Source organism: Elephas maximus, chromosome Y (genome assembly GCF_024166365.1).
Source record: "Elephas maximus indicus isolate mEleMax1 chromosome Y, mEleMax1 primary haplotype, whole genome shotgun sequence".
NCBI lineage: Eukaryota > Metazoa > Chordata > Mammalia > Proboscidea > Elephantidae > Elephas > Elephas maximus.
In genome coordinates this window covers 14,043,014-14,064,856 of record NC_064847.1, presented here as the reverse complement: position 1 = coordinate 14,064,856, position 21,843 = coordinate 14,043,014, and the positions used below count along the sequence as shown (strand labels likewise).

The 21,843-nt window shown below is 37.7% G+C and overlaps 1 protein-coding gene across 1 annotated transcript in view; it reads left to right on the top strand.

Annotated features, from left to right (window-relative positions):
- Positions 1-18,085, top strand: part of LOC126069864 (eukaryotic translation initiation factor 2 subunit 3, Y-linked) — a 64,881-nt gene extending 46,796 nt beyond the window's left edge. Inside the window, exon 12 of the mRNA XM_049873498.1 lies at positions 17,654-18,085. Coding sequence (XP_049729455.1) covers positions 17,654-17,717 — 64 coding nt within the window. The 3' untranslated portion in view covers positions 17,718-18,085. The remainder of the gene's footprint in view (positions 1-17,653) is intronic.
- The last annotated feature ends 3,758 nt before the right edge of the window (positions 18,086-21,843 follow it).

Below are 21,843 nucleotides of genomic sequence, written 5' to 3'. Positions count from 1 at the left end.
TATCCATTCACCTGTTGATGGGCACCTTGGTTGCTTCCATCTTTTTGCTGTTGTAAACAGTGCTGCAGTGAACATGCGTGTGCATGTGTCTGTTCCTGTGAGGGCTTTTATTACTCTAGGGTATATTCCAAGGAGTAGGCTTGCTGGATTGTATGGTACTTCTATTTCTGACTTTTTACAGAAGCACCAAATGAGTTTCCAACGTGGTTGTACAATTTTACATTCTCATCAGCAGTGTATAAGTGTTCCAGTCTTTCCACAACCTCTCGAACATTTATTGTTTTGTGCTTTTTGGATTAATGCTAGCTTTGTTGGTGTGAGATGGTATTTCATTCCAGTTTCGATATCCATTTCTGTAATGGCTAATGATTGTGAACATTTCCTCATCTATCTGTTAGTGGCTTGAATGTCATCTTTGGTGAAATGGCTGTTCATATACTTTGCCCATTTTTTATTGGCTTGTTTTTGTTGAGGTTTTGTGGTATCTTCTACCTATGTAATTCCCTAACCTTCCATCTTCATGACTGTCCCAGCTTCTGTGTTCGTGATTCCCCTACTTCCTGACTCTAGCGTTAGCTTCTTTCTTAACTGAGACTCTTATCTTCCTTCACTTTGAATCCCTCGATAATCTGTTTCTGTGATTTCTTTACCTCTGTCTCTATTATTCCTTGATTTTCTCCCTTTTTTAAAAAAAAAAAAACATTTTAATGAGTTTTTGGTGAAAATTTATGCAGCAAGTTAGGTTCCCCTTTGAAAATTTTCAGAAAAATTGTTCAATCATAGTTACATTTATCACAATGCATTACCATTCTCTTTGGTTGTATTCTCTTTGTTTCATTTACCATATGCTAGTTTCCCTCACTTCTTTTCTTTTCATCTTTGCTTTTGAGTTTTTAAGTAGAGCACTGATCTTATGTGATATAAGGTATATATTTTGTGTGCCACTTTGCTATTTGGGTAAAACATAATCTCAGGCAATGGGCACAGTTCTATGTTTAAGGAGTGTTTCTAGGCGATAGTTTCAGGGAGTTCTCTGTTTTCTACTGTATCAGCTTGTCTTTTTTCTTTTTCTTTTAAAGAATTTGGTGTCAGCTTCACGTTTTTCTCCCATTTTATCTGGAACTGTCTGTTGTGACCCCAGTCAGAACAGTCAGTAGTAGTAGCCAGGCACCGTCTAGTTCTCGTCTCAGGGTGGATGAAGTTGTGGCTGCTGTAGGCTTGTTTCTTTTCTGAAGTTTTGGTTACCTTCTTACTATTCTGTGCGTAGAGATCAGTAGTTGTATCTTAGATAACTGCTTGTGAGCTTTTAAGATCAGAGACTACTCACTTAATCGGATGTAGGTTATGATTTTTTGTGAACTGCTGTCATTGTTAGGTGCCATTGAGTCAGTTCTCACTGATAGCAACCATATGCAGAATAAACCAAAACACTGCTCAGTCTTTGACCATCCACACAGACATTGCTATGCTTGAGTCATTGTGTCCATCCGTTTTGTCTAGAGTCTTCCTCTTTTTCACTGACCCTCTGTGTTACCAGGCACGATGTCCTTCTCCAGGGAATGGTCCCTCCTGATAAGATGTCCAAAGTACTTGAGATGAAATCTTGCCATCCTCATGTCCAAGGAGCATTTCTGGCTGTACTTCTTCGAAGACAGACTTGTTCATTCTTCTGGCCAAACCAAAAACCCATTGCCATCGAGTTGATTCCAACTCATAGCAACCCTGTGGGACAGAACTGCTCTATAGGGTTTCCAAGGAGCAGCTAGTGGATTTGAACTGCCAACCTTTTGATTAGCAGCCACATGCTTAACCACTTCGCAACAGGGCTCCATTTTTCTGGCAGTCGTGGTATATTCAATATAGTTCCCCAGCACCATAATTCAAAGGCATCAATTCTTCTTAGGTCTTCCTTATTCATTATCCAGCTTTTCATATAAATGAGGAAATGAAAAAGATAATGATGTGGGTCAGGCATACCTTCGTCCTCAAAGACACATCTTCACTTTTCAGTACTTTAAAGAGATGTTTTGCAGTGGATTTGCCCTATGCAGTACATCATATGATTTCTTTACTGCTGTTTCCATGGATGATGATTGTGGATCCAAGTAAAATTAAATCCTGGAGAACCTCAGTATTTTCCCTTTTTTCACAATGTTGCTTATTGGTCCAGTTGTGAGGATTTTTGTTTTCTTTACATTGAGGTGTAACCCATACTGGCATCTGTGGTCTTTGATCTTCATTAGTAAGTGCTTTAAGTCCTCTTCACTTTCAGCAAGCAAGGTCATGTCATCTGCGTATCACTGGTTGTTAATGATGAGTCTCCCTCCAATCCCAATGCCTCGTTCTTCTTCATATAGTCCAGTTTCTCAGATTATTTGCTCAGCATACAGATTGAATAGGTATAGTGAAAGGATACAACCATGATGCACACCTTTCCAGACTTTAAACCACACAGTATCTATCCTCTTGTTCTGTTTGAACGACTGCCTTTTGATCTATGTGAGCAACATTAAATGTTCTGGAATTCCCACTCTTCTCAGTGTTATCCATAAGTTGTTACGATCCACACAGTCAAGTGCATTTGCACAGTCAGTAAAACACAGGTAAACATCTTTCTGCTATTCTCTGCTCTCAGCCAGGATCCATCTGACAGTAGCAATGATATCCCTCTTTCTACTTCCTTTTCTGAATCCATCTTGAACTTTTGGTAGTTCCCTGTGGATGTACAGCTGCAGCCGCTTTTAAATGACCTTCCGTAAAATTTTATCTGTGTGATATTAATGATATTGCTTGATAATTTCCACATCCAATCGAATCACCTTTTTTGGGAATAGGTATAAATATAGATCTTTTCCAGTTAGATGGCCAGGTAGCTGTCTTCCAAATTTCTTGGTAGAGACAGTATTTCCAGCCCTGCATCCATTTGTTAAAACATCTCAGTTGGTATTCCTTCAATTCCTGGAGTCTTGCTTTTCACTAGTGCCTTCAGTACAGGTTGACTTTTCTTCTTTCAGCACCATTGGTTCCTGCTTATATGGTACCTCCTGAAATGGTTGAATGTTGACGAGTTCTTTATGTTATAGTGTGTTTGTATATTCCTGCCATCTTTTTTGATTCTTCTTGCATTGTTTAGTATTTTCTTTTTATAATCCTTTGGTATTATTAGTTGAGGCTTGAGTTTTTCTTCAGTTCTTTCAGCTTGGGAAATGCAGAGTGTGATTCTCCCTTTTGGGTTTTCTATCTCCAGGTCTTTGCACTTGTGATTATAATACTTTACTTTGTTTTCTTGAGCCAATGTTTAAAATCTTCCGTTCAGTTCTCTTACTTTATCACTTCTTCCATTTACTTTAAATTCTTATTATGGGTTGAATTGTATTCCCCTAAAACGTGTTGTCAACTTGGCTACTCTGTGATTCCTAGTATTATGTGATTGTCCACCATTTTGTCATCTTCTGTGATTTTCCTGTGTCTTGTAAACCTCTGTGATGTTAATAGGCTGGAATTAGTGGCAGTAATGTTAATGAGGGCAGACTCATTCTACAAGATTAAATTGTGTCATAAACCAAACTCTTTTGAGATATAAAGGAGAGAAGAGCAGAGTCATGGACTTCATACCACAAAGAAAGCACCCGGGGAGGAGTGTATCCTTTATACACAGAATTCCCGTGAGAAGCTCCTAGTCCATTTGAAGATTAATGACAAGGACCTTTCTCCAGAGGCACAAGAGAGAAAGACATCCACTTGTGATTATGTCTGCTGTAGCAGCACTGGATAACTGAGACACTACCCTGTGTTCAAGCATAAGTTTCAGCATCAATGGATAAGGGTTCCAATCTTCCTGTATTCTCATCGACACTTGTTATGTTTTGTTTTTTTTTTTCAGTGCCATTTTAGCTGGAGTAAGATGATAACTCATTGTAATTTTCATTTGCATCTCTAATGGCTACTGATCATGAACATCTTTCATATGTTCGCTGCCTACTTGGAAGTCCTCTTTGGTGAAGGTTTTATTCACATCCTTTCCTCATTTTGTAACTGGATTTTTTGTCTTTTTGTTGTTCTAGTTTTCTGTAGGTTCTAGAGATTAGACCCTTAGATGAATCATTTCCAAAGATTTTTCTCAGTCTTCAGGTTGACTCTTTATTCTTTTAATAAAATTTTCGAATTAACACATTTTTATTTTTATGAGGTTCCATTTGTGTTTCTCTATTCTTGGATTTATTTTGTTTGTTTCCTGTTTTCATAAAAGATTAGGTCCCATGGTTTTCCTCTGATGTTTCCTTCTAGGAATTTTAGGTTGTTTGGTCCATTTTGAGTTAGCTTTTGTGCATGGTGTGAGGTATTGGTCATTTTTCTGCAGGTAGATATTGAATTTACCAGCACTGTATAGAGACTGGTTTTGGCTCACTGAATCGATTTTGACTAGATGTTGAAGATCAGTTGTTTATAGATGGCTGGGTTTTAATTCTGAGTTCTCAATTTTGTTCCAGTGGTCAGCTTGTCTTTTGCTGAAGCAAGACCTGGTTGTTTTGGTTTCAGTGGCTGTATGGTATGTTTTGATATCAGGAAGTGTGAGGCCTACTGCTTTGTTCTTTTTCTCTGCTTAAGTAAAGAATGTTGGAAATTTTTCAGGAATGCATTGAATTTGTAGATCACTTTAGGTAGTATTGACATTTTCACTGTATTAATCCTTCCTATTTGTGGGCAAGGATGCTTTTCCATTTTTTAGATAGGTCTCTCTTGTTCTCTTGTAACAGTGTTTTATAATTTTCATTCTATGAGCCTGTTAGTTTTCTGTTACAGTTAATTTCTAGATATTTTATTGATTTGGGGCTATTGTAACTGGTATTTTCTTGATTTCTTTTTGAAGTGCTGTGCTTTAGAGTACAGGAACCCAACTGATTTTTGTGTGTTGTATTTGTGTCCTGCAGTGTTGCTAAATTCTTCTGTTAGTTCCAGCAGATTTCTTGAGGCATCTTTAGGGTATGCTATGCATAGGATCATGCCATCTGCAAATATAGTTTTACTTCTCACTTTCTGACTGAACACCTTTTATTTCGCTTTCTTGTCTTATTGCTCTGTCTAGGACTTGGAGTATAATCTTGAAAAGAATGGTGATAATGGGCATCCTTGTCTCATTCCCGGTCTTAAAGAGAGAATTCTAAGCCTTTCTCCATGGAGTTTGATGTTGGTTGTTGGTTTTCCATATTTAGGCTTAATTATGTTGAGTTTTGCTTTTGTTCCTATTTTGCTAAGAGTTTTTATCAGGAAAGGGTGTTGCATTTTATCAGATGCCTTGTCTGCATCAATTGATAGGATCATGAGTTTTTTGTTTTATTTTGCCCTTTGTTTTGTTTATGTGGCGGATTACATTGATTCATCTCTGATGTTGAACCACCTTGTAATCTTGGTGTGAATCCCACTTGATCATGGTGTATGGATCTTTTTTTATGTTTCTGTAGTCTGTTGACTAGAGTTTTGTTGAAAAAAATTGCATCTATGTTCATAAGGAGTATTGGTCTGTAGTTTTCTTTTCATGTGATGTCTTTGGTATCAGGGTTATCCTGGCTTGATAGAAGGATTTTGGCAGTGTTCCTTCCTCTTCTGTGTTTTGGCAGAGATGGAGTACGATTGATTAGTGTCACCTGTTCTCTAAATGTTTGGTAGGATTCTCCAGTGTAGTCATCTGGTCCTGTTGTGGTTTTGTTGTTTTTTAATTTTTTTTAAATGACATCTCCAATCTCTTCTGATGTGTCTCTTCAAATTTTCTGTTTCTGTTTGTGGTAATTTGGGTAGATTGTATGTTTCTAGGGATTTGTTCATTTTGCCTATGTTTTCAAATTTATTGGAGCATAATTTTTATAGTAATCTGTTACAGCCTTCTTTCTCTAACATAACCAGTTTCATTTCTTAATTTGTTTATTTGCCTCTTCTGGATTTTTGTCAGACTAGCTAGTGGTTTGTATATTTTGTTGATCCTTTCAAAGAACCAACTTCTGATTTTGTTAATTCTTTCAGTTGTTTTTCTGCTTTCTAAATCATTTGTCTCTGCCCTGCTTTTTATTTTTTCTTTTCTTTTTCTGGTGGCTTTTGGTTTCTTTTGTTCTTTGTTCATTTTTCTTTTGTCTGTGTTCATGTTGTCAGTTTAAGGAAATGATTTTAGACCTTTCTTCTTTTTTATGTATTTATTGCTGTAAATTTCCCTCTGAGTGCTGCTTTTGCTGTGTCCTAAAAGTTTTGGTGTATTGTGTTTTCATTTTCATTTGATTCTAGGAATTTTTTAATTTCTGTTTTGATTTTAGTAGTATAATATTTAGTTTGCATGCAATTATTTTTTTCTTTATTCTGTTGTTGATTTCTAGTTTTATACCTTTATGGTCTTAGAAGATACTTTCTTTGATTTCAGTCTTTTATAAATTTGTTGAGGTATGTTTGTGTTTAGCATATGGCTGTTCTGGAAAATGATCCATGTGCACTGGAGAAGAAAGTGTATTGTTCTGATGTTGGGTAGAGTGTTCTGTTTATGTCTGTTAGGGCCAGTTGGCTTATGGTTTTATTTAAGTTCTAAATCTCTTTAGTGATTTTCTTTTTAGATGTTGTACCTCTAAGTGAAAGCAATGTGTTGAGGTTTCCTCCTATTATGGTGCAGTTGTCTATTTCTCCTTCCATATTAGTTGGAGTTTGTTTCATGTATTTTGGTGCATTGCTGTTAGGTGCATATATATTATAACTGTTATATCTTCTTGTCAAATTCACCCTTTTATTATTGTGTGATGTTCTTCTTTATCTCTTGTAACATATTTTGATTTAAAGTCTATTTTATTGATATCAGTATGGCTACCTCTGCTCTATTTAGTTTAGTGTCTGCATGGAATATTATTCTTCATCCTTTTTTTTTTTCTTTTTAAGTCTGCTTGTGTCCTTGTGTCTAAATGGGTTTCTTGTAGAGAGCGAAAGGATGGATCATGGTTTTTTCTCTTTTTTAATCTATTCTGCCACTCTGCCTGTTGCATGTGATGTTAATCAATTTATATTTAAAGTTCGTACTAAAAACTAATTCTCTACCTCACTCATTTTGTTAATTATTTTTTGAGTGGTTTGTATCTTGTTTATGTATTATCCTGATCTTTTTAATCTTTTTTTGTGTTTGACTGCTTTCTTGTGATGAATCTTTTTGTTTACTTGCTTCCTTTCTCCTTAGTGTTTCTTCTTAGTCAGTTCTCAGTAATTACATGTTACATTACATAGCTACCAATTACTGCTGCATCTAGCCCAAGAACAAATGTTAACATAGAAGCTTAACATAATAAATCTATTCCTGCTATGCTTCTCCCCACCCCATTTCTGTTAATGTGTCTTCATTAACATCAGTGTAAAACCTATATTTGATACGTTTAGTTTCTACTTGTTTTTTAATGTTCTTGCCTTTCCAACTGGAAGTCCTCCCTTGAGTAATACCTGTCATCCTGTACTGGTAGGGGCAAATTCCCAGAGCCTCTGTTTGTTTGAGAATTTCTTGATTACCCCTAGTTTCGGAATTACAGCTTTGCTGAGTAAAGTATTCTTGGTTGGCAGTTGCTTTGGCTTAGTATTTTGTATACATCTCTCCATTGTCTTCTGGCTTGCAGAGTTGCTGGGGAGAAATACACACAGATTCTTATGAAAGAACACTGTTATGTTAAGTTACATTTTTCTTTTGCTGCTTTAAGAATTTTCTCCTTATGTTTGGTCTTTAAGGATTTTTTCAGGACATGTCACAGAGTTGATCTTTCTGTGTCTCTTTTGATTGGGCTTCATGTAGCTTCCTATATCTACAGCCTTGATTCTCTGCTCAGGTCAGAGAAATCCTCTCTAGTTCTCTCTTGGAAAATTGTTTCTATGCCTTTACTATTGTGGTGGTGCGCTGGAATTCCAGTAGTTCTGATGTGAGGTTTCTTAATTGAATCCGACATTTCTTTTTGGATTTCTTTTCTTTATTCTTTTCTCTTGCTTCTCTTAAGGTTCTACTTGTTCGAATCTATTGTTGCATCTTCCTCTTACTTTTTCTGATGCAGATATTTTATTCTTCAGTCCCAGTAATTTTTTTTAATGTTTCATATTCCGTGTTAAATCTTACATTTTGTTCCTCCATTTGCTTCCTGAACTCTGCTGGTTTGTTTACTTTGTGTGTTTTTGTTTTTTGCCTTTTTTAAACATATTTGCCCCAAAGTCTGAAAATTATCAATTCTTTGCATTATCGTGGCCTCCACAGGAGAGATTTCCTCTTCTTCATCTTTTTCTTTAGAGTGTTCCTTCTTCTCTTGCGCTTTTGTGTTTTTTAGTAGTTTTTGTGGAACTCAAGCCATTTTATTATCTTTTCTTTAATGTTTTATTTCTCTTTCTAGTGGGAAAATTCAAGAGTTCTGTATGCTTGGTCTCTAGGATTCGATATGCATGAGCAGGAGGAGGATTCCACTAGATGCCTCGCTGTTGTGTGTGATGGAGATAGACTTTACAGGGTTTCTCACTGGCACCCCTGCACTGGCACCCTCACTCCCCAGGCACCTCACTCGGGTGACCTCCTGCTTGCCTGTCAGTCTGGACTGCTCCCCTCGCCCTGCTGTCCTTGCAGGTCTTCCTAGTCCTGGTGCCCATTAATTTCATGCCTCATAAAGGTCCAACAGTACTCTAGTGAAGTGTTCAGATCTTTCCTCACCCCATCCCATTTGCATGGCTTATGAACTCTGAAGGCCAGTTTGCACCACCTTAAAAAAAAGCCAGCTAGAGCTTCCTCAGATAAGCTCCCTTCCTGTGTTCTCTGTTTAGGGCGTTTCCCAGTCCTGTCGCATAATGCCTGCAATGAGCTTGTGCTCCCAGTGTTAGTGGGTAGGGTCTCTTAATTACCGTGCTGACCCTGTTCCTCCTTTCTCTTGCTTCTGGATTCACCCTAATTCTCCAATTTCTCAGCTGCTGTCTGGCATTTCAGTATCTCAATATGTGCTTGTTTTTATTCGTTGCTCAGTGTATTAGTTGTTGGCGGAGTAGATAGGACTGTCCACCATCTGCCCTGCTCTAATCTTTGTTATTTCTTTCTTTTTCCTAACTGGTTTGAGTTTGATTTTCTTTTTCTAGCTTTCAGTTACCAATTTGAGATCTGTATCTGTCAGGATTCTCCAGAAGAACCAATAAGAGATCTACATATTGTACAAATACACACATGCAAACGCACACACACACACGAAAGCAAACGTGCGTATGAATATGCACATACATATACACATGCAAACATACACACACATATATATAGCATGCATATACACACACATATATGTATTGAATCATGCTGTCTGTTGCGAGTTCCAAAATCCATAGGACAGGCCAGGAGGATGGAAGCTCAGCAAGATTTCTGTTATACTGTTCAAGGCAGAATTTCTACCTTCAGGAAAACCTCAGTTTTTGCTTTTAATGCTTTTTTACTGATTGGGTGAAGCCCACTCATATTATGAAGGGTAAGTTTACCTGATTATAAATGTTAATCATGTCTAAATACCTTCATAGCAACATGTAGACAGTGCTTTGCTAAATATCTGGACCTAAGCTTAGCCGTGTTGAGAAATACTACTAGCCATCAGAAGTGTTTTAAAAATTTAATGTGTACATTTACAACTATAAATTTCTGTTTGCACTACTTTTTATGCATCCCATAAGCCTTGGTGTGTTATGTTTTAATTTTCCTTTGCCTCTGAGTATTTTCTAATTTTCCTTTTGGCAATTGGTTGCTTAATACTCTGTTTTTTAATTTTCCCATATTTGTGCATTTTCTGGTTTTCTTTATGTTATTGAATCCTATCTTCATTGCAGAGTGGTTGGAGAAGATACTTTGTATGATTTCAATCTTTTTAAAATTTGTGGAGGTTTGTTTTATGACCTAACATATGGTCTATCCTGGACAAGGTTCCATGTTCATTTGAAGAGAATGTGTAATCTGCTGTTTCTGAGTTGTCTGTTCTGTCATGGATTGAATTCTCTTCCCCCAAAATGTGTGTCAACTTGGTTTGGCCATGATTTCCAGTATTGTGTGATTGTCCACCATTTTATCATCTGTCCTGATTTTCCTATCCTTGTAAATCTTACCTCTATGACATTAATGAGGCAGTTATGTTAACAAGGTAGGACTCAATCTTCAAGATAAGCTTGTGTCTCAAGTAAATCTTTTTTTGAGATATTAGAGAAGCAAGCAGAGAGACAGGAGGTCCTGTTACTACCAAGAAAGTAGGGCCAGGAGAGGAGTGCATTCTTTGTACCTCGGGTTCCTGTTTTGAGAAGCTTCTTTCTAGTCCAGGGAAGATTGATGACAAGGGCCTTTCCCAGAGGTGACAGAGAGAGAAAGCCTTCCCCTGGAGCTACCGCTCTAAATTCGGACTTCTAGCCTCCAAGAGTGTTAGAAAATAAATTTCTGTTTGTGAAAGCCATAGTGGATAACTAAGAAAATTCCATACATGCCTGTTAGGTCAAGTTAGTTTATAATATTGTTCAGGTCTCAAATTCCTTATTGATCTTCTGTCTAAATATTCTATCCTTTATTGAAAGCAGATTATATGTAGTCCTTGACTTACAGTGGGATTCCATTTCAATGATTCTGTCATAAGTCCATTCTGATGTAAGTCAGATACCTCTTTTTTTTTTTTAAGTTTTCATTATTACTCCCTTTTATTATCAGTATCTTTATAAATCTGATGTTTATTTTTCATTGGGGTTGGGATCATTACATATACACTTACAGATATGTTTCAATACATACATAGATTAAAAAAATGCACATCTTAAAAATTTAGTCCAGCAATATGAAGACAAGTTGGAGAATAATGCTAACAACTCCTGACCCTGACTTCGTTGTATACCAGGCCATAGCCTACTATACGGCAGTGTTTTGGAGAGTAAATCGTGACATTGAACATCTGTGAAAGAACAACTGAGAATGATAAGAGCAGCAAATTTCATGCAGCAACATTGTATGTAGTACATATTACTAACAGATGTAAAAGAAAAGGTTGGTTGCAATCATGGCTGGTCATAACTTCAATATGTCATAAATCAGGGACTACTTGTGTTGATGTCTTGAATTATTATAATAGAAATGTCCGTTTCTCCTTTCCATGTCGTCAATACATAGTTTTTACCTTTTAGGGCTGTTTTGTTGCTGTGTATAGAATATACAATGCTGTATGTTCTAGTTGGATTCACCCTTTTATCAATATATAAATCACCATTTCCCTCTTGTAGCAATTTTTGCCTTAATGACTCTTATGCCTGTTGTTATTAGTTTAGCCAACCCCAGCATTGTTTCAGTTACTATTTACATAGAACATCAGTTTACAGTTCCACATCTTTTCTGAATCTGCTTGAATTTCTCTTAGTTCCCTATCGGTATACTGCAATAGCTGCTCTCGAATGATCTTCCACAAAATTTTACTTGCACATGATATTAATGATATTGTTTGATAATTTCTGAATTCTTTTGGATCACTTTTCTTTGGATTTGGTACAAATGTGGTTCTCTTCTAGTCAGTTGACTAGGTTACTGTCTTCCAAATTTCCTGGCATAGATGAGTGAGCACTTTAAGCATTGCATTTGTTTGTTGAAACATCTCAATTGGTATTCCATCAATTCCTGGAGTCTTGTTTTTCATCAGTATCTTCAGTGCAGCTTGGACTTCTTCCTTCACTACCATCAGTTCTTGATCATATGGTAACTTCTGAAACGGTTGAACTTCTGTCAATTCTGTTTGGTACAGTGACTCTGTGTATTCCTCCTGTCTTGTTTTGATACTTAAACTTAGGTGTTTTATGGCTTCCCTGTAGAATCCTTCAGGATTACAACTTGAGACTTGATTTTTTTCTTAAGTTCTTTCAGCTTGACAAAAGGAGAGTGTGTTCTTTTCTTTTGGTATTCTATGTCCAGTATTATTTATTATAATACTTTATTTTCTGGAGCCATCTTTTGAAATCTGTTCAGCTCTTGGACGTCATCCATTCTTTCTTTCTCTGTAGTCACTCTACATTCAAGAGCAACTTTTTCAGTGTATTTGCTGACATCCATTTTGGTCTTTGCTTTGACTGTCTTTTTAATGACTGTTGCTTTCTTCATGTACGATGTCCTTTTTGTCATTCCACAGTCATCTTGTCTTCCATCCTGAGTATTCAGTGTGTCGTCTGTTCTTGAGATGGTCTCTACATTCAGGTGGAATATACTCAAGGTCTTACTTTGGCTCTCATGGACTTGTTACAATTTTGCTTAACATGAACTTGCATAGGAGTAGTTCTGATCCAGAGTTGGCGCATGGCCGTGTTTTGACTTAGGATATCGACCTTTTCCATTGTCTCTTTCCATAGATGTAATTGATTTTGTTCTTGTGTATTCCATTTAGTGAGGTCCACATTTTACGTCACTGCTTATGTTGGTGGCAAAAAGGTGTTTGCAATGAAGAAGTTGTTGGGCCTTGCAAAATTCGGTCATGCAATCTCCGGCATCATGTCTAACACCAAAGCCGTGTTTTCCAACTACCAGGCTGCCTTCTTTGTTTTCAACTTTCGCATTCCATCACTGGTAATTATCAGTGTGCCTTGATTGTGTGTTTGGTCAGTCTCCGACTGCAGAAATTAATAAAACTTGTCAGTGTCTTTATTTTTGTCCTTAATGTGTAAATTTGAATAATAACATATTAACTGGTCTTCCTTGTAGCCGTATGGATATTATCCTATCAGTGACAGTGTTGTACATCAGGATAGAATAGTTGTTGTGGAATAGTTTGAGTAAAATTGATGTCAGCTGTTCTCTGAATTTTTGGTAGAATTCTCCAGTGAAGCATTGTTGGCTGGGCTTTTTTTTGTTGTTGTTGTGGCCTTTTTTTTTTTTTAAATGACCCCTTCAGTTTCCTTTTTTGTCATGGGTCTGTTCAGATTTTCTACCTCGGTTTGTGTCAGTTCAGGAGAGTAGTGTGTTTCTAGAAAGTTGTCCATTTCTTCTAGGTTTTCATGTTTGTTAGAGTATAATATTTCATAGTATTCTGTTATGATCATTTTTATTTCAGTCGATTCTGTGGTATTATTACCCATCTCATTTCTTATTTGGGTTATTTACATCTTCTCCTGTTTTTGTTTTGCTTTGTTTTCAGTTTGGCCAGTGGTTTGTAGATTTAATTGATCTTTTTAGTGAACCAGCTTTTAGCTGTATTTCTTTCTTTTGTTTTTCCATGTTCTGTTTTATTTCTGCTGTAGTTTTTATTATCTTGTTTCTTCTCACATCTTTAGACTTCTTTTGCTCCCTTCTTTCTAATTGTTCACGTTTTAGGGTTAGTGTTTTGATGTGTGTGTTTATTGCTATCAGTTGACCTCTCGGCACTACTTTTGCTGTATCTCAAAGGTTTTGGTGTGGTATGTTTTCATTCTCATTTGATTCTATGAATTTTTTTTTGTGTGTGTGTTTCTTTATTACTCAGTGATTTTTAAGCAGGGTGTTTTTCAGCTTCCATGTATTCAGTTTTTTTCCCTTGCTTTTTTCTGTCGACTGATTTCTGCCTGTACATTGTTGTGATGAGAGAAGATGCTTTGCGTTATTTTCATGGTTTTGAATTTGTTGATGCCCACTTTGTGGCCTAAAATGTGGTCTGTTCTAGAGCATGATCCATGAGCATTGGAAAAACTATGTTTACTTTGCCACTTTTTAAGTGAAGTGCTCTGTATATATATTTATGAGTTTTAGTTGGTTGATTGTAGTATTTACGTCTTCTGTGACTTTGTTTAGTTTCTAGTTTTGTCCTTCACTGAGAGTGGTGTGTTAAAGCCTCCTGGTATCGTAGTACAAGTGTCTGTTTCTTTTTTCAGTGCTGTTAGAGTTTGTTTTATGTACTGGGAGCTCTGTCATTGGGTACATATATGTTTACTATGGTTATGCCCCCTTTGTGGATTGGCCCTTTAATCATTATATAATGTGCTTCCTTGGCTTTTATGTTCAATTTTGCTTAAAGACTATTTTATCAGAGATTATCATTGCCACTTCTGCCTTTTTTTTTTTTACTGTTAATTTGATACATCCTTTTCCATCCTTTAAGTTGTGGTTTATTTTATCTTTGTGTCTAAGTTGTGTCCCATTTAAGCAGTATATTGATGGCTCATTTTTTTTGTCCATTCTGCCAGTCTCCATCTCTTTACTGGTGTGTTTAAGCCACTTACATTCAGTGAGATTATTGGTAAGTATGAGTTACTGCTGTAGTTTTGTTATGCCTTTTTTTTTTTGCATGTCTGTGGTGACGGTTTCTTCGTGCTGCTTCATTTTCTGTGCTGAGTTCTTTTTGATTGTGGGTTTTCATTTACTTTGTTGTCGTTGGTTTTATGTGTACTCAGTCTTTATGATTTTCTTCTTTTATATTTTGATGAATAGGTTGTTAACTTTCTTTGTGATTACCCTGAATGTACCTTTATGTTCTTCAGTTTAAAATAGCCATTTATTGATTGATATTGCCTTGACTTCCTCTCCTTATAGAAGTTCTAATCCTATACCCATTATCCCGCCTTTATGTTTTAAAGTGCTTGTCAGTTACAGATTGACATACCTGATTCATTGTTTCCCGTCTTTTAGCTTTGTTTCCTTTTTTAGAGTTCGTTGTCTGGGCCAATATCTGGCAGTCATCCTCCTGTGTTGTTCAACTCACTTTTCCTCTCCACTTGGTATACAGTTCAGCCCTTAGACCATTTTTGATGCTTATGGTTCCCAGATTGTTATCTGCTTCTGTTTTGCTTGGTTTTGGGGGTCTTTGATGCAGGGGGCATGTTATGGTGCTGGTGAGTAAGCCACCATTTTGGCTTTGCTAAGGTTATGTAGTCTTGGCCAGCATGCTATGTATAAATGGTAATATGTTCTTTCAGAGAATCAGATTCAGAGGTACATGCTATCTAGGTGTTTCTAATTGGTGTGGTTAATTTTGTTCATGGGGTTAGCATGTTTTCTGTGTTGCAGAGTTTCTCTTTATTTTTACACCTAATGCAAAATCTGTGGGGATGCCCCTTGAGACTTCACATATAGCCTGCTCCTCATCAAATCCACCTCCCCTTCCTACCTCATTATTATTCCAGTTGATTTTAACTGTCACAATAGCAAAACAGTGAATTTTTTTCCAGTTCCACCACTTTGTGCATTTGGTGCCTCTTTACTTATAATTATTTATGTACTTATTTAGATAATAATATATGGACTTAGATGTCTGTTTTACTGTATAAGGTATTTATCCATTACTGCCTTTATTTTGATGTTCAGATTAGTCCCAGTTTGGCCATTGAGATACTCATGTTATGTCTTTTTGACGTAACTCTATTATTTAAACACTTCCTTACTTTGCCATAGAAAATGTTCCATGCTCATCCTGTTCACTCCCTGTTTCAGCCCCGGAATCAGCCATTTCTCCATGTATAGAAAAGAAGACCCTGGATGCTAGTAGGTGTGCTCATTGTTCCAGGATTTCTAGGTTCTCTCAGTGAAAAGACCAGGAAGTTGATGTGCATATGTTTATGTACTTGATTCCTGATTGTGCTTTTTGTTTTTCACATATTGATTACTTAGTTTACCTGTTTCCGTTATGAGTAACATTGTACCGTCATCATTTCCCACATTTCCCACTTGTAAGTTACTGAATTCAATGCTTGGCAATATTTAACCTTCCTGAAATGAAATACTTTTGTCTTAGGCTGGGTTGTCTGGAGAAGTAAAGGCAATGAAGCATCTGTGTGTGGACGTATGTGTGTATACAAAGATTTATCTCAAGAAAGTGGCTCATGCAGTTGCAAAAGTAAGCACGTGCCAAGTCCATGGGTCAGACATGGGGCTGAAGGCTTCTCCTCACTCACATGGTCGCAGGGGCTGATGAAATTCAGAATCAGCACGTCAGACAACAGATTGCTGGCTCAATAACTGAGGCCAGATAATGATGAGCTTCATGCATGATCCAGGGCAAGTGAGCTTTTCCGGAACATCTGTATATATATTGGATACAGGCCACGCCCCCAAGGAAACTCTGTTTTCAACTGATTGGCTGCTCACATCAGATCACAAAATGGGGAGTGACTACAGGAGATCATGAAAGTTGATTACATCATTACATAACCATTAAACTACATCAGTACATAATTGTCAAACCACTGAGAATCATGGCACAGCCAAGTTAACACACAGCCTTAACCATCACAGTTTCCATCTTGCTGTTCTAAATAATTTCTAGTACTTCCTCACTTCCTCCATTATTCCAAGTCTTTAGGGAAGCCTGACACAACTTATCTAACCTTTTTTCCTGCTTCGTCCAAAATAAGTCCTTTAAATTGTACTCTCTTGTGTTCTTTTTGTCCCATAATTATTTGCATTAACTTTGAATCTTCTTTGCTCATTATCTAACTTCCTTATATAAGCCATTCTGGAATACTGTGCATCGTAGTAATATGTCATTATTTATTGTCTAAAAGATTTATCTGATTCATTTTAAGTTTTGTTGCCTCTTATGTAAATAATCCTACTTCTTGGTGATAAATGCTATTTGATTTTACTCTTGTGTGATTTTAATACTGCCTCTCTTAAATGGTTATAAATATTTCAAGTATGTTTTAAAGTAAATATAAGTAACATAAGACTTCCAAAAACCACAATCAATTCCGAATACAATTAGTACATTCTGTTGGTTGGGTGTTCTAAAAAGGGTCTTTCTTGTATCTGTCAGCTAATAATGTAAAAGAATTCTATCCATATAAAATTTCAGTCTTTGCTAGAAAAGTTTAAAATGTGTTGTAATAAGGGACCGTCTTTTGTAAGGAATCCTGTACATTCCTTAAATTGGGATCGGTTTTATCCACATTTAAGGAACACTAGTGGCACAACTTGAACCCATCCATCCAAGCTTCAGTTAGCTTGGCTGCTAACTGAAAGTTTGGTGGGTCATACGCACCTAGATACCCCACAGGGTAAAGACCTAATTGGCTCCTTCCATAAAGATTACAGCCCAGAAAACTCTATGGGGAAGTTCTGCTATGTCATATAGGATCACCATGTGTTAGAATTAACTCACTGGTGCCTACCAACAGCAACCCATGTTTAAGGTGGGTTTTGTTCTAGAAGAAGGTACAGTAAAATAGCAGTCTAGTCTGATCATTTACTACAGCAGACATTGAAAGAGACAGCAGAGTTCTCTCTGCTATCAAGAGTAACCTGATAAAAATTATTGTAGTCTGTGGGGCTGCTGTGAAAAGTAGGATAGCATTTTTTTCAGGAGAAAGGGGTAGAGAATGAGATTTTTTAGAAAACTCATGCTGAAGTTTTGTGTGATAGCATGATTCCTTAGGTGGACCTAAAGTGCTCATGGTGATTCTGAAGGTGTAGGTGTATTTTGCTAGGGTTAAAACAAATGTGTGTGGAGACAGCTTTTTGTTTGCTTTTCTTGTCATTCTTGCTCCCAAGAACCCATCCATAATGTTCTAGGAATTGTAAGAAAGTATGGGCATTTCTTTAGGGCAGAGCAGGCTATGTGAAGAAGTTTGAATTTACAAGATAGTTAAGTAAAACCAATTATGTCATGATTATGTGGTAATGATAATGAAATGAATGTAAACTCATAATTTCTTTTATTTTTATTTGCAGTTTAATTGGTTGGGGTCAGATAAGAAGAGGAGTGACAATCAAGCCAACAGTAGATGATGACTAAAGACTCCCAGTTAAATAATGCATTTAGATGGAGTTGGAATTTCTCTTAAATTAGGTGTATATTTTCCAAGCAGAACTGGGAAGTCAGCTCATTCCTTTGTTGAAACTGTAAGGTTATTCTCAACAAAAAAAAAAAAAAAATTTTTTTTTCGGTGATGAAAATTTAACCTCTAGTACTGAAATAGTACTAGGGTAAATATCATAAGTGGCATATTGATGGAGTTAACCCAACTTTTCCAGAAACAGATCATTCCTAACCAGTGTCTAATTGATATATCAATGCAGACATAAAATGAAAGTACCATAGTCAGTCTTTACTGTAGTACACATACCCACTGAACCTGTTTTGAAATAAAGTTTTTCTTCTTATTTTTTTATGTTTTGTCTTTGATCAGGTTCAGGCATAAAGGAATGTTGTACCATAAACTCTTGAAAACACAAATTCTCCTTGAAGATCAGCTCCTTTTCTCTTCCATGTTTTTTGTTGCTTTATCTTTGAAATTTAGAGTGAAAAGAAAATTAGTAAGTTTGTATCTTTCAGAGTATAAGTGCTTGTTCATATGGATAAATCTTTTTCCTCTTACTCTGTCATTAGACTGGAATACAGGAAACTAGAGCTAGAAGTTGTGCTCATTCTCTACCAGTGATTCCCTGAGATTATTTCTGCAGTAATCCCTGAAACCCAGCAGTCTTCCATCGTTGAAAAACACTGTTACACAAAATTATTTTAGATAAGTAATGATGTTTATGGCTGTATCAAGCTGTAATGTGTATTCATAAGCTCTGCTGGTTCAATGCAGAATGCCTGTGTGTGACAGCCAGTGCACAGTTACCCACTTACTAATTTTGTGAATTAGAAGTTAGTTACTTTGGTTAAAAAGTTATAATTAATATGTGATTTTGACTATACTTTGAAGTAATGGTTTCAGATGTAACTTTCCTTTTTTGAGAAAAAGAATAGTTTTATCATAAAGAAATGAGTTTTTTGTGTTTTTGTCTTTTGCCTCTTAAGTTCATTAGTGTTTTCTTAATTATTTTTTAATAGGTTTTTTTTTTTTTAAAGAACCGTTTAAGGTTTATAGAGAAATTATGCAGAAAGTCTAGAGAATTATTTGACCACAATTTTAACCAAGACTAAATTACAACATTTTAGGTTCTTGATTTTCTATGACATTACAGAGTAGCTCGGGGTATTTACATTCTTGTGAGGACAGGAGCATAGGATATGATGTGTTATCTCTTCACTAACAGTCCACTGGTAGACATGCTATAGGTCATGAACTCTGTATCCATAGTAGGACTTAGCCCCCAGTAAGATTCTAGGGAGAACATATAAGAGCTTTTTGTATAATCCTCCCTAAAGACGTGATAATTCCATACTTGTATTGGTAGAAAAGGTACTCCTGTATGAAAGCCTCATACCATTGAGATACAGGGAATAAAATGTTCTTTCCCAGAGGGGACATGTGCTCAGAATGTAATTCTTTATGGCCATAAAAAGTTTTAATTCTTTAGACTTGGAGGAGTTTGGGGGTTGGTGTTGGTTTCAAAACTTGGGCAGAGGAGAAAAATATTTGGCTTTCCTACCATTTCTCCTTTAATATTTCTTCTTGCTTTAAAAAGTCAGAATGGTGAAAATAGTGCTTGAGAGATGTTTACTTATCCATTTATCACTGGTAGCCAGCAGGGAGCCGAAAGGTATATAGGTTTAGCTAATGTTTAGGGCCATATCGGTAATGTAGAAGAGCCCCAAACAGAAAATTTTATTGTTTTAATTTAAAAATGAAGAGATAAAAGGAAATAGTAACATTTATGAAGGATATCACTGGTTGGGAGTGACAGAGATAATTATTTGGAATCTGAGGAGGCATGATGATACCATTTCAGTAAGAGGGAGCTCCAGTTTTGTTCTTGATGATACAAACATACAAACCTAAAAGGCTGAAATTTTTTATCTGGGAGGTGGTAAAAATGGACACGAGAAATTCAGCTCTCACTATCTTTTCCTTTATTGACTGTACACTCTTAAAGAGTAGCAGCAAAAACTGCTTGCTCATATGTTTGCCTAAACTATTAATATTTTTACTTTTACAAAAAGGGATCACATCTAAAAGAGTTGGAGTCTTCAACTCTGTGGTTTATTCAGATACATTAACTGAATATCCTTTGATCATTGAAAGGACAGTGTTTACAGGTAGTTTCTCTGGAATACTATCATAGAATGAAAAACTCAATCTGAAATACTGATCAAAGGAGGCAAGTGATCAAAGAATAAAATAAGTTAAACGGGTAGGCTGAACTCAGGTTTGCTGAGAGTTTTCAGCTACTCAGGTGGTTGGTTATTTTCTAGTCTTGATACACAGTCATGCATTGCATAACATCAGGGCAGTGCTCCCAATGTATATGTCCCTGGTCCTGTGTGCCCACATTCAGGGCACACCCATCTGCCCCTCCTGGTGTTCAACAGCTTCAATCCCATGGCTTGCACATGAAGCTCGTGGCCACTGTGTTCAGAACCTGTTGCCCTCCATCAGCATACACAAAGTAAAACTGAACACCAAGTGCTATCTCATCATCCAACTCATAGGAGGTGTATTTCTTCCATTATAGCATCACAGTCATTCCTGTGGGGTACAAGTGTGAACAGAAATTCTTCAGGAGAATTCCCCAATATCAGCCATTTGCAGAACATCAGCAAGCTGTGCCAGAGCTGCTGGCGGTGGCCACAATCAGAGCTGTCAAGGTGTGAGGCAGAGCCCAACAGACAAACACAGAATTATGGAGCTGCTCCAGGCCATCCCATAGCATGGCAACATGCAGACTCTCCAGGCTCAGTTAGATAGGTCCTTGGGTAACTAAAATCCAGGAGGGTGTCAGGGAGGGAGCTGAATGTGCTGTTGTGTGTACAAGAGGGAGGAGGAGCTGCAGGTCATGCTGGCTGTCAAGGAGGAAAGGCTGCAGCTGAAAAGGCCCAGAGGCAGGACCAAAAGGCCCACAGCAAGCAGCACAGGTGGGAGCTGTGTAAGTGTGAATGGTGGAACTGCTGGGGAAGAGGGTACGAGAGACGCATCCGGTGAAAGTGGGAGCTGCGAGAGGTCCACAAGAAGAGCCTGGCAGCCATGAAGACGTCATGGGAAGAGGCCGATGGGGATAGTCATGCTGAGGACAGTGCCCTGCCGGGAGCCTCCTCTCCAACCTGAGGAGAAGGAGGATGAAGCTGAGTATTTCTTGCTGTGCGGTGGGTGAGGAACCTGATGACGTGTTTCCCAGGCTGATCAAGAGAAGATGATCCACCAGGCCTCTGTGAAAGAAGTGGCAGGTAAAAAAGATGGCAGACCAGACCAAGGGGGTAACTGGAGGCCTCCGAAGCCCAAGGGCCAGTCTTGCCGAGCCCAGGCCAAGCTGGGGTCTAGCAGGGTTGCCTGGGGCTGTGTGCAGGATGGGTGCAGCAGCCTAAGGGAGGGCCCTAGCCTGAGCCTCAGCAAGGCCACAGCCTAGGGCTCCCATAGGACTCCCAAGTTCAGCCTTCTGTTGCCTTTTATAAAGGGGCTCTTTCCGTGCCTCCACCCCCCCCCACTCCCACAGTGAATGACTACTTTCCCAAAAAGAGAAGGAAAACATTAAAACATTCTTTTTTACAGAGTTGCCCACATCCTGGTACAGGACAACAAGAGCCTACCCACAACACCCCACCCTCAGGAACAGGTGTCCCTCTCAATGGAAGGAGCAGGCACCCTGTCCTCTCCAGTGCTCCAGGTCAGCAAGCAGTAAGGCCTGGCCCTGATGTGGGCTCTAGGCAGAGGAGACGCCTCCCTGCTGCCCTGTAGCACCAGCAGCCTCTAGGGTATGACCTTTATAGGGCTTAGGGGTACATTTTGCAGCGCAAAACCCACCTAGGACTCTCCTAAGATGTCTGCAGTGTTACAGGGGGCATGAGCTACACAGGTGCTGTTTTCCTCCCTTCCCCACACAGACACCTGCCAGTGAACCTCAGTATTGGCATACCGTCCAAATCACATACCCATCCTATTTGATCCATTTTGGATGTAAGGCAATGCGTAACTATATAATTGTACTGACGTGTTTTCTAATGTTGATCCATCTCTGCATTCCTGAAATAACCAATA